At 51.6% G+C, this 13,392-nt stretch overlaps 1 protein-coding gene across 4 annotated transcripts in view; it reads right to left on the minus strand.

Moving 5' to 3' along the window:
* Positions 1–13,392, minus strand: part of GGT5 (gamma-glutamyltransferase 5) — a 216,374-nt gene that overhangs the window by 105,625 nt on the left and 97,357 nt on the right. For all 4 annotated transcript variants that reach the window (XM_075320900.1, XM_075320883.1, XM_075320889.1 and 1 more), the window contains one exon: positions 8,984–9,079. In XM_075320900.1, coding sequence (XP_075177015.1) covers positions 8,984–9,079 — 96 coding nt within the window. The remainder of the gene's footprint in view (positions 1–8,983; positions 9,080–13,392) is intronic.

Consider the following 13,392-nt stretch of genomic DNA (forward strand, 5'->3'; position numbering starts at 1 on the left):
CAGTAAATAAACACACACCTGAAAAAATCTTTTATTTGCAATAAAAAACAATAACAAATACCCTCGTTCACCACTTTATTAAGCCCGAAAATCCCCTCCATGTCCGGCGTAATCTACGGAGGTCCAGCATCGCATCCAGCTCTGCTACATGGAGGTGACAGGAGCTGCAGCAGACACCGCCGCTCCTGTCAGCTCCACGAAGCTACTGATGAGAGCCGCGCGATCAGCTCAGCTGTCACTGAGGTAACTCGCAGCCACCGCTGGATCCTCCAACTGTGACAGCAAGTCGCCTGTGACTACATCGCTGTCACTCGGGCGACTTGCTGTCACAGTTGGAGGATCCAGCGGTGGCCACGAGTTACCTCAGTGACAGCTGAGCAGATCGCGCGGCTCTCTTCAGTAGCTTCGTGGAGCTGACAGGAGCGGCGGTGTCTGCTGCAGCTCCTGTCACCATGTAGCAGAGCTGGATGTGATGCTGGACCTCCGTGGATTACGCCGGACATGGAGGGGTTTTTCAGGCTTAATAAAGTGGTGAACGAGGGTATTTGTTATTGTTTTTTATTGCAAATAAAGGATTTTTTCAGGTGTGTGTGTTTATTTACTGTAACTTACAGATTAATCATGGAAGGTATCTTGGGGAGACGCCTGACATGATTAATCTAGGATTTAGTGGCAGCTATGGGCTGCCAATAACTCCTTATTACCCCGATTGCCAACGCACCAGGGCAAATCGGGAAGAGCCGGGTACAGTCCCAGAACTGTCGCATATAATGTATGCGGAAATTCTGGGCGGCTGCTGACTGATATTGTTAGGCTGGGGGGCTCCCTATAACGTGGGGCTCCCCATCCTGAGAATACCAGCCTTCAGCCGTATGGCTTTATCTGGCTGGTATTAAAATTGGGGGGGACCGCACGCCGTTTTTTTAAATTATTTATTTATTTATTTTACTGCACAGTATAGACACGCCCACCGGCTGCTGTGATTGGGTGCAGTGAGACAGCTGTCACTCAGCATGGGGGGCGTGTCTGACTGCAACCAATCACAGGCCCCTGTGGGCGTGGAAAGCAGGGAATACGAGATTGATTAATGAGCAGCCGGCATTTTCAAAGTAATTGTTGCCGCGTATTCTCTGCACAGCTGTTCCTCGCTGCGCTGGTGATCGGGGAACGGTAAGTATGAGCCGGGGGAAGAAAAAGACCGAGCGCCAATGTAAGTATGACTGAGAACAGCAGAAAAAAAGGTAAGTAGACTGACTTTAATAAAAAAAAAAAAAATAGATCGCTGGTTTAAAAACGCACACGGACGAAACGTGCTGAACACGGACATACTCCGTGTGCGGTCCGTGCAGGCACGGACCCATAGACTATAGCGGGTCTCTGCCTGTGTGCTGCTGGCCAAAAACGGACATGTCGTCCGTGTAGAAAACCGCACACACTTACTTACCACATGGACACACGTTCCGTGTGATTTTACGTGTGTGTGCCATCACTAGAGATGAGCGAACCGGTCGCGGTTCGGCTCGAGTTCGGTTCGCCGAACGGAGGTCTCGTTCGAGTTCAGTTCGTCGAACGTTCGACGAACCGAACTCGAACCGCATAGGAAACAATAGCATGCAGTCACAAACACATAAAAACACATTATAAATGTACACATACAGTTAATAAACATTGCCATAACACTTACCGGTCCCCGCGATCCATCCTGCACTCTGTCTCCTGCCGCTATTCCATCCGATGATCGCTGAATCCTCCCGGTAACCAGCACTGCCAGCAGTGATGCAGGACCTATCGTGACGTGAAAAATAGCCATGTGACTAGTCACGTGCCTGTTATCGCATTGGCTACAGACTGGTCACATGACTATGACGCGTCATGTAGGACCTGTCATTGCATCTCTCTGTTACACGGTGCACGTTTGTGTATCGCCGTGTACCGGCGACATGCTCTAGCTCGACTCCCCGCTCTGCTTCCCCGTTCCCTTAAGGTACCGTCACACTAAGCGACGCTCCAGCGATCCCACCAGCAACCTGACCTGGCAGGGATCGCTGGAGCGTCGCTGCACGGGTTGCTGGTGAGCTGTCACACAGGCAGATCTCACCAGCAACCAGTGAACAGCCCCCAGCCAGCAGCACACGTGGAAGCGATGCTGCGCTTGGTAACTAAGGTAAATATCGGGTAACCAACCCGATATTTACCTTGGTTACCAGCGCACACCGCTTAGCGCTGGCTCCCTGCACTCCTAGTTACAGTGCACAGCGGGTTAATTTAACCCGATGTGTAGTCTGGCTATGTGTGCAGGGGGCTGGCACTGGCAGCGTGAGAGTGGCGGACGCTGGTAACTACGGTAAACATCAGGTAACCAAGGAAAGGGCTTCTTGGTTACCCGATGTTTACCGTAGTTACCAGTGTCCGCAGAAGCCGGCTCCTGACCGGCTGACACAGCCGGTCAATCACGGAGATCACCGTTGCCATAGCAACGCGCTTGGTAGCGGTGACGGGGACGTCCCGCTACCAGCACGCAGCGGCACCGGAATCACGTGATCGGAGCAGCGTTGCTATGGCAACCCGTGCCACCGCTTACAGCTGGGAGCCTGTGGTCACTCTCACAGAGTGATTTCTGCACGGAGCACAGCGTCTTCCCCCATGCAGCTGTGCTGTCTGATGGAGCAGAGCTGCATGTGTTGAAGGGGAAAGAAGACAGAAGAGCAGGATCGTGGAGGGGTGACAGGGGGTAATAAAGATGGAGTCTCTAATGTGTCTGTGTATTTATTTCTATTAAAGTATTTTTTCTCTGTGTGGTGTTTTTTTTTAACCCTTTATTGGAGATTCTTAATGGCCGGGTCAAACGTGCCTGACATTAAGAATCTCTGGCTTAATACTGGCTAGTAAAACAAAGCCAGTATTAACTCATGATTACCCAACAAGCCACCCGGCTCCAGGGCTGTTGAAAGAGTTGGATACAGCGCCAGATGATGGCACTTCTATGAGAGCGCCATTTTCTGGGGCGGCTGCGGACTGCAATTCGCAGCAGAGGAGCCCAGAAACCTCGGGCTAACCTGTGCTGTGGATTCCAATACCCAGCTGCCTAGTTGTACCCGGCTGGACACAAAAATGGGGCGAAGCCTACGTCGTTTTTGTTTTTTTTTAATTATTTCATAAATTCATGAATTAATTAAAAAAAGGGCTTCCCTATATTTTTAGTTCCCAGCCGGGTACAAATAGGCAGCTGGGGGTTGGGGGCAGCCCGTACCTGCCTGCTGTACCTGGCTAGCATACAAAAATATGGCGAAGCGCATGTCATTTTTTTTGGAGTTTTTTGGCAAAAAAATAAAAAATGCCTGGATTTTCCATTGCCAGTGAAGGTAACACCAAGCAGTGGGGGTTAGCAGCCAGTAGCTGCTTGGATTACCCTTAGCTAGCAATACAAAAATGCAGCGGGAGCCCATATATATTTTTTTTAATTATTTATTTAAATAACTAAAAACAAAAAGGGCTTCCCTGTATTTTGATTGCCTGACATGACAGTGCTGTAAAAATAAATCTTTAAAAAAAATGACGTAGCGCTCCGCGGTATTTTTGATTCTCAGTGCAGATAAAGCAGACAGTTACGGGTTGCCACCCCCATCTGCCTGGCGTTACCTTGGCTGGCAATCAAAATACAGGGAAGCCCATTAATTTTTTTTATTTAAAAAATAGTTAAAAAAAATGATGTTGGGTCCCCCCATTTTTGATAGCCAGCTAGGGTAAAGCAGACGGCTGTAGCCTGAAAACCACAGCTGGCAGCTTTACTGTGGTTGGGGATCCAATGTGGAGGTCACCCCAGGCTCTTTTTTTATAATTATTTTATAAATAATAATAATTACAAAAAAAAAGTAGGGTCCCCCCCAAATTGGATCACCAGCCAAGGTAAAGCGGACAGCTGTGGTCTGGTATTCTCAGGGTGGGAAGGTCCATAGTTATTGGGCCTTCACAGCCTAAAAATAGCAGGCCACAGGCGCACCAGAAGTGGCGCATGCACTAGATGCGCCACTCCTGGCGCTTCACCCCAGCTCATCCCGTGCCCTGGTGCGGTGGCAAACGGGGTAATAAATGGGGTTGATACTAGTTGTAAAGTCACCTGACATCAAGCCCAGCAGTTTGTGATGTCATGGCGTCTATCAGATACCCGACATCATAAACTGTCAGGACAAAAAAAAAAATCGACAAAAAAAATGTATTTGAAAGAAAACTCCCCAAAACATTCCCTCTTTCACAAATTTATTGTAAGGAAAAAACGGGAACGTATCTCCCATTTTCTAGGAGTGCAGACCCTCCATGTGAGGAGTGTGGGTGCAATGAATCTGCACCCAGTCTCCCCGGGTCCACAGCAGCAGAGTCCATGTCGTAACGGTTGCTACCAAAGCTGCAATGCCCTGCTCATGAGGTAAGGGCATGCCTAATCAGGAGAACTATTCTACATTTCCAAATATTGGTATTTGCTGATATTATTGCTATTCCACCTACTATATATTGGGGATAGGATCTTGGAGATGGAATACCCTTTTAAGGTCAGTTATCCAGCTGAATGAATACTAAACAACAGAGCTCGCTATTTAGATGTGTTTTCTTGTGGCATATAACGGACTCTCATGTTTGGTAGTCATTCAGCAGGGCAACTATAAAATCAAATGCCTCCATTTGGAAATGTAGTATATAGCTCTCCTGATCAACTATGTTCCTTACTTCATGAGCAGGGCATTGCAGTAATAATAATAATTTATTCATTTATTTAGCGCTATTAATTCCATAGCGCTTTGCATACATTGCGAACACTGTCAACATTGGGGCTCACAATCTAAATTCCCTATCTGTATGTCTTTGGAGTGTGGGAGGAAACCGGAGAACCTGGAGGAAACCCACGCAAACACGGGGAGAACATACAAACTCCTTGCAGATGGTGTCCTTGGTGGGAATTGAACCCAGGACTTCAGCGCTGCAAGACTGCAGTGCTAACCACTGAGCCACCACAAGACTGCAGTGCTAACCACTGAGCCACCGTGCCGCCCATTTAGCTTACAGATGCATAACCACCACTCACTATGTCTGAACACAGGAACTTGAGCTGACAGCCGCTCTGTGCATGCGGCAGCATCTATTGTGAAGGAGAGGGCCGCGGGGGATCAACGCTGCACAGGTACCGTGGGACACCGGGGAACACCGGTGGTGTTATAGGGGGTGACCTAGCAGGGCCTGGGGAGGAGTTTTCTGTCGCATGTGTCATGGCACATGCGACAGAAATCAGAGGAGTAGGGTGAATGCGGCCGGCGTGCTGCTGTGCGCGCGGCCATCTTGGATTTCTGGGAGGGCATCAGGGGGGGCACTTTGGCGACACCGGGGGACCGGAGGGGACCGGGTAGGAGATTTATCATGTTTGTTCATGCCAGATGATAGATAAATAATTTTTTACCGACACTGTCATTTATTGTAACGTGATCATCGGTGTACGGTGTATACCTGTGATCACGTGAGCGGGGACCGGAAAAACCGTCCTGAATCAGGATCTCCAGGGTCTCAGCTACGCCTGAAACCCCGGAGATTTTCTGACGCTGGGGGGCGCTATTCACTTATTTCTGCCTGCTGTTTATAAACGGCAGATCAGAATAAGGCTACATTAACACGACCGATCCATTTTTGCAGTCTGCAAAAAAACAGTCCGTTTTTTTTCACGGGTGCATCCGTGTGGCATCCGTTTCCGTTCTGTAGACGGTCCGTATATCATCTGTTTGTCATCCGTGTGCCTTCCGTTTGTTTTGCGTACTGCAAAAAAACTGAAGGAGGGAAAATACAGAAATTTACCCAGGATCCAAAGCTTCAACCTACATGAGGAGGTCACATGTTCACTCCAGTGCCATTTTCTACTGCTTTTCACAGCGTAGAGCGCTCTGGTGATTTTCTTGTGCTTGTACACTTCATATCAGTCTTTTCTATCATTATAATGGCAGAAAGACACATAATTTCCCACTCTCCTGCATTTTGTAATTTTGCACCCTTTGGTGCCTTTCATGTGGCACTAAGGGGTGCTTAGCTTTGTATTTAGCCAAAAAAATGAAAAAAAATAATGACGTAGGGTTCCCCCTATTTTTGTAGCCAGCTAGGGTAAAGCAGACGGCTGCAGCCTGCAGACCACAGCTGGCAGCTTCACCTTGGCTGGTAATCCAAAACTGAGGCACCCCACGTTGTTATTTTAAATTAAATAAATAATTAAAAAAAAAAAACACGTAGGGGTCCCCCCAAAATTGGATCACCAGCCAAGGTAAAGCAGACAGCTGGGGTCTGATATTCTCAGACTAGGGAGGTCCAGGGTTATTGGACTCCCCCCAGCCTAAAAATAGCAGGCTTCAGCCGCCCCAGAAGTGGCGCATCCATTAGATGCGCCAATCCTGGTGCTTCGCCCCAGCTCATCCCGTGCCCTGGTGCGGTGGCAAACGGGGTAATATATGGGGTTAATACCAGATGTGTAATGTCACCTGGCACCAAGCCCTGGGGTTGGTGAGGTCAGGCGTCTATCAGATACCCGACATCACCAACCCAGTCAGTAATAAAAAAAAATAGACGACAAACACATTTTTATTTGAAAAAACACTCCCCAATACATTCCCTCTTTAACCAATTTATTAGAAACAAAAACAAATCCAGTTCTGGTGTAATCCAAGGGGTTGCCATGACGATCCACACTGTCCCAGTCAATGAAGAGCAGGATGTTCCCCATTGGCTGGGAGAGCAGTGCAGTGACCTGAGCTAACATCAATGGGTCAGCCCAGGTCACTGCAGGGGATGACAAGTGCTGCTGTCAGCGAGGTACATTACCTGCGCTGATCTCCTGCACACTGACTTCAATCATCTTCACAGCCAAGTATCGCGAGCGGCTCGTGACGTCACCGCTAGTCAGTCTCGGGTCGGAAGCGAGAGAAGGTGATGTGACAAGCGGCGGCCATGGAGGACAGTGACAGCGCTGAGGTCGGGACTTCATCACCGTAGGTAAGACGAGCGGGACCATGTGTTCAGAGTGCCAGGTGGGTGGAGCCTAGCGGGGTAATGTGTGCAGAGTGCCAGGTGGGCGGAGCCTAGCGGGGTAATGTGTGCAGAGTGCCAGGTGGGCGGAGCCTAGCAGTGCCATGTGTGCAGAGTTCCAGGTGGGCGGAGCCTAGCGGGGTAATGTGTGCAGAATGCCAGGTGGGCGGAGCCTAGCGGGACCATGTGTGCAGAGTGTCAAGTGGGCGGAGCCTAGCGGGACCATGTGTGCAGAGTGTCAGGTGGGCGGAGCCTAGCGGGACCATGTGTGCAGAGTTCCAGGTGGGCGGAGCCTAGCGTGGTAATGTGTGCAGAGTGCCAGGTGGGCGGAGCCTAGTGGGGTAATGTGTGCAGAGTGCCAGGTGGGCGGAGCCTAGCAGTGCCATGTGTGCAGAGTGCCAGGTGGGCGGAGCCTAGCGGCGTAATGTGTGCAGAGTTCCGGGTGGGCGGAGCCTAGCAGCGCCATGTGTGCAGAGTGCCAGGTGGGCGGAGCCTAGCGGGACCATGTGTGCATAGTGCCAGGTGGGCGGAGCCTAGCGGGGTAATGTGTGCAGAGTGCCAGGTGGGCGGAGCCTAGCAACGCCATGTGTGCAGAGTGCCAGGTGGGCGGAGCCTAGCGGGGTAATGTGTGCAGAGTGCCAGGTGGGCGGAGCCTAGCAGCGCCATGTGTGCAGAGTGCCAGGTGGGCGGAGCCTAGTGGGGTAATGTGTGCAGAGTGCCAGGTGGGCGGAGCTTAGCAGTGCCATGTGTGCAGAGTGCCAGGTGGGCGGAGCCTAGCGGGGTAATGTGTGCAGAGTTCCGGGTGGGCGGAGCCTAGCAGCACCATGTGCGCAGAGTGCCAGGTGGGCGGAGCCTAGCGGGACCATGTGCGCAGAGTGTCAGGTGGGCGGAGCCTAGCGGGACCATGTGTGCAGAGTGTCAGGTGGGCGGAGCCTAGCGGGACCATGTGTGCAGAGTGCCAGGTGGGCGGAGCCTAGCGGGGTAATGTGTGCAGAGTGCCAGGTGGGCGGAGCCTAGCAACGCCATGTGTGCAGAGTGCCAGGTGGGCGGAGCCTAGCGGGGTAATGTGTGCAGAGTGCAAGGTTGGCGGAGCCTAGCAGCGCCATGTGTGCAGAGTGCCAGGTGGGCGGAGCCTAGCGGGACCATATGTGCAGAGTGTCAGGTGGGCGGAGCCTAGCGGGACCATGTGTGCAGAGTTCCAGGTGGGCGGAGCCATGTGTGCTGGCGGCGGAGTGCGAAGTGGGTGGAGCTTAGCGGGGTCATGTGGCGCTGAGGACGTCAGTGTCGTGGACTGCATGGCTGGGGACAGGTGAGTGTGAGTGTGTGTGTGTGTATGTATGTGTACATGCCGCGTGCAGGAGGGGGCGGAGCGAGCTGAGCGGGGAAGTGTCAGCTTCCTGCACAGTAACTAGGATAAATATCGGGTTACTAACCAAAGCGCTTTGCTTGGATACCCGATGTTTATCTTGGTTACCAGCTTCTGGCAGGCTGCCAGCGATGGCTCCTGCACACTGTAGCTGTAAAAAGCCCTGCTTTTTGCTGCTAGAAACGTTCTCGAACGTAACTAGAACTATCGAGCTTTAGCAAAAAGCTCGAGTTCTAGTTCGATCTAGAACACCCCCCAAAATCACTCGAACCGCGAACTGGAGAACCCCGAACCGCGTACTGCGCTCAACTCTAGCCATCACCCATTGAATAACATGTGTCTCCGGTACGTGCAAAAACGTACCAAACACGTACCGGAAACACGGATGTGTGTTGCAGGCCTAAGGCAGTACCTCTTGCTATATACAGTCCTATCAATTTCAACTGAAGGACTCGTGGCATCAATTTTTTTGTACTTTTTTTGTTCTTCATTACCATTTTTAACAACAATTAACACATACGTAAATCCCTCACATAAATGTTGACAAATATTTTAAAGGTCACCTACCTGTTTTTAATAATTTCTTTTCTGCACACTGCTCCATTAAATTTGGGAGAAACTCTCTAGGAACAGTCTCTCTAGCATTGATGACCTCAATATTTCCTGAAAACAACAGATGAATGTAGAATTTAGTCTGTGAAATATATAAATGTGTAATATTTCATATAAAACAACCCAGAATTCTGTAGTTACTAAGCAAAACACAACTCTTTATAATATGGACACTAGTTTTATCTATGTATAAAATTAACTGTCATACTTGTGGGTTTCATAGAAAAGTGATTTTTATAATTTTCCTATTAATGTGATTGATTCACCATGATAATCCCTTCTGAAAATAAATCTAGCCCAATGATCCACTGATCACTTCATGTTTCAGTTCTAAAATCTCTCACAATGATTTTTTATCATCAGGGGAACTTGAGGCCAGACCTAATGGGGGCTTTACACACAGCGATATCGCTAGCGATATCGCTGGTGAAGGCACCCGCCCCCATCGTTTGTGCGTCACGGGCAAATCGCTGCCTGTGGCGCACAATATCGTTAGGAGCACATCACACGGACTTAACTGCCTAGCGACGTCGCTGTTGCCGGCGAACCGCCTCCTTTCTAAGGAAGCGGTTCGTGCGGCGTCACAGCGGTGTCACTAAGCGGCTGCCCAATAGAATCGGAGGGGCGGAGATGATCGGCCGTAACATCCCGCCCACCTCCTTCCTTCCTCATTGCCGACTGCCGCAGGTAAGCTGCAGTTCGTCGTTCCCGAGGTGTCACACATAGCGATGTGTGCTGCCTCGGGAACGACGATCAACATCAGTCCTGCAACGATCAACGTTATTTTGAAAATGAACGACGTGTCAACGATCAACGATAAGGTGAGTATTTTTGATCGTTAACGGCCATTCGCTGGTGTCACACGCAACGACGTCGCTAACGATGCCGGATGTGCGTCACGGAATCCGTGACCCCGGCGATATATCGTTAGATACGTCGTTGCGTGTAACGGGGTCTTACGGCTGCTGTTACACATCCGGTTTTTGCAGTGCGGTACAATACGGTGCTTTGCAGAAAAAACGCAACCGTTTTTTTTTGCCGCCGGTTGCGTTTTTTCCGCATAGACTTGCATTAGCGCCGTATTGTGCCGCATGCCTTGCGTTGCGTCCGGTTTTTGCCGGATGCGGCATATTTAGCCCATGTGGCGGCTGAATGGAACGTTGCCTGGCACCTTTTTTTGTGCCGCGATGCGGCGCGATTTACAATGCAAACCTATAGACGCTGGATGCGGCGTCCTGCGGCAAAAAACGCATCCGGCCGCTGCATGCGGTTTTTTGCACTGTGCATGCTCAGTATCAAGCCCCATCTGTCAAAAAACGGACGGGCCACATGGAAAAACTTATGCAATGGATCCGGTTTTGACGCCGCATCCGTTGCATAGGTTTTTGAGCCGGATTGAGCTGCACTGCAAAAAACGGACGTGTGAAAGCAGCCTAAGGTTGGCTTTAGATACTGCGATATTCGGCCCAATATTGCTAGCATGAGACTCGCACCCATCGTTTGTGCGCGACGGGCATATCGCTGCCCGTTGTGCACAAAATCGCGCACCCCCGTCACACGTACTTACCTGCCCTTCGACGTCGCTGTGACCGGCGAACCGCCTCCTTTCTAAGGGGGCGGTCCGTTCGGCGTCACATCGACGTCACTAAACGGCCGCCCAATGAAAGCGGAGGGGCGGAGATAAGCGGGACGTAACATCCCGCCCACCTCCTTCCTTCCGCATTGTGGCTGGAGGCAGGTAAGGTGATGTTCCTCGTTCCTGCGGCGTCACACGTAGCGATGTGTGCTGCTGCAGGGACGAGGATCAACTTCGCCCCAGCGACAGCAGCAATAACTGGCAGCAGACCCCCATGTCAACGAGGAGCGATTTTGGACGTTTGTGCAACGATCCAAAATCGCTCCTAGGAGTCACACGCTACAAAATCGCTACAGCGGTCGGATGTGCGTCATAAAATCCATGACCCCAACGAGATCACTGTAGCAAAATCGTAGCGTGTAAAGCCCGCTTAAGTCTATCCATCAGTGGCCTTTGCTTGCAAACTTTGGTCCTGCTGCTTAACAGGTTCCGTGATCCAGGTGTAGTAGTGTCATATTGCAATGGGAAAATGGACCCAAATTTCAGGTGCCTTCAGCAAATTTGCTCCAGTAGAAAAGAGCTTCTTTATATAATATCCATATCTGAACTTGCCCGTACTACATCTACATATGTCTTTATACACAGCTGGACTAATTGCAAACAGCATAGGGTGACACAAGAGCAGTTCTGTTTAGTGATTTCTTACACCACTGGTGCTGTCCAAGAAAGAAGTTTGTGGGTTAAAACTTTAGCATTGTTCTTCCAGCCTGCAAGTGTTTTACCAGTTATAAGTTATACATACCCTGGTTTACACTCCTGTGAGGCTATTGTGGCGCCCCTGAGGCTTCCGTCGCCACAGGTCATTGCACCCCATCTGCGGTGTGATGCCCCCTTCTGGGAGAGGAAGAGAGTGAACTCCGGTCCCCTGGTAAATCCACACTACACCCATTGCTAGGGACACACAGGACCAGGGAAAGTGGCAGGCAACCCTCCCATGCTGCATGCTGAGAGGGGCTGTAAGACCCATCCCTGCTCCCATAGGGTGGTAGCTTAGCAACTGGGGAGGTGGGAGGAGCCACCAGAGAGCAGATAGAGAAAGGAAGGTCAAGTTAGTTTCAGTTTACCTCAGGGAGTGAGAGAAGCAGCATGTAGTTGGAGGAGAAGAACGAGAGAAAGGAGGGAGGAGGAGGCCTGCTGGAGGCAGGCAAGGAGGAGAAAGAAAAGAAAGAAAGAAAGAAAGAAAGAAGGAAAGAAAGCTCCAAGTCAGACAGGAGCAGAGAAACTGAAAGAGACGCTTCCTGGTGAAGACCCTGGGACCCATAGGTCCAGGTGACACCACGTAGGAACAGAAGGAGCCGCAGGGCCGCGGGTAGTCCTGTAGGTACCACGAGCTGTCCTTGTTGGGTACCGAAGCCGAGGGCCCAGAGGCGCTACGAGTAGCTGCAGGCTGCGGTGGCCTGGTCCACAGTGACATCGGTGGAGTGATTAGCTGCGACAGGGGACGGTCCCTAGAGACTGGAGGAGTGAAAAGACAATCTCCAGACAGTAAAAACCGAGGCCCAGGGAATTGCAAGCTCCCAGGGCCAGAACCCAGAGCAGACCACCAGAAAAGGGGTAATCAGCCGACAGGTGACCCCCCAGCCTGGAGGCTGTAATGGAGGCCAAGCCAAGTCCATCTAACTAAGGCAAGGCTAGTGAAGACAGCAGAGAAAGAGACACTAAGAGAGAGGGTACCGGATTTCACACTCTGAATCACCCAGAAGACGGAGGTCCCTGACAGCGGTCCCAGCAGTCCAAGGGTTCTGCCTGCCCTGACAAGAACTGTGAGTAAAAGAACTTGAACTGCACCTCTGAAGTTGCCTCAGTTATTTCATCTGCATAGACATTTACAAGCACCAACTGTGCCCCGGGCATTGCTCCACCTGTGGGGAGCAGTACTACCATTGCTGCCATAATATCATCCCGGAGGCCTCACACAGCAGCGGCGGCTTATTAGCCGCATACCACAGGTGGCGTCACGAACACAAACTTTAACTTAAGCCACTTATTCTACTGACACCCACCAGGGCCACGGAGCCGGGCCCAGCCACCACTGACTACCACCGGACTAGTCCGGCCCGGCACCGAGTGTCCCATAGCCCTGGGGTGGGCGAGTCAACTTTTGGCGTCACGAACAGGATTTCGTGCCCGGTCTAACCGGGTACTGTGCGCCTGAAGAACCGTGTGACAGACTGTGTACTTTACTGAGAAACCGCCGCCATTAGCGCTGCTGAGAGCGGGAAGAAGGGGGGCGTGCAAGAAGAAAGGGCGCGAAGAGAAGCCCCGCCCCCTTGTCCAAGAAAAGCGCGCGAAGCGGTGCCCGCCATAGAAGGCGGAGGAAGAAAAGATGGCGCGTGAAGAAGCTAAAAGGATGGACGCCGAGCAACGAGCGGCCAGAGGAGGAGTGGCCGAGCCGGGACACGCACCTCAGAACCGGGTTGTGTCCTGCGTCCTGGAGAGCGGAGAAGATCCAGCCGCCGCTGCAGAGCTGGGTAAAGAGAGTGACACCCCCAGCCGGCGGAGCCCGGATTGCCCGGTGGGGTTCCTGCCCGGTCCTCCTGCAGGCGCGCGTGCCACGACCGCAGCTCCGATACCAGCACCCTGCAGCAAGACAGCGACCACCAGAACACCGGAGATGCAACTGAGGGGTGAGTCATTTAATGCCCCTGCCGGCGCGAGAGCCCCAACCCCCGCTGCCATGCCCGCGGTCCCTGGAGAGACGCCCGACACGGCGACGCCGATCCGGGCC

Source organism: Anomaloglossus baeobatrachus, chromosome 1, assembly GCF_048569485.1.
Source record: "Anomaloglossus baeobatrachus isolate aAnoBae1 chromosome 1, aAnoBae1.hap1, whole genome shotgun sequence".
Lineage (NCBI taxonomy): Eukaryota > Metazoa > Chordata > Amphibia > Anura > Aromobatidae > Anomaloglossus > Anomaloglossus baeobatrachus.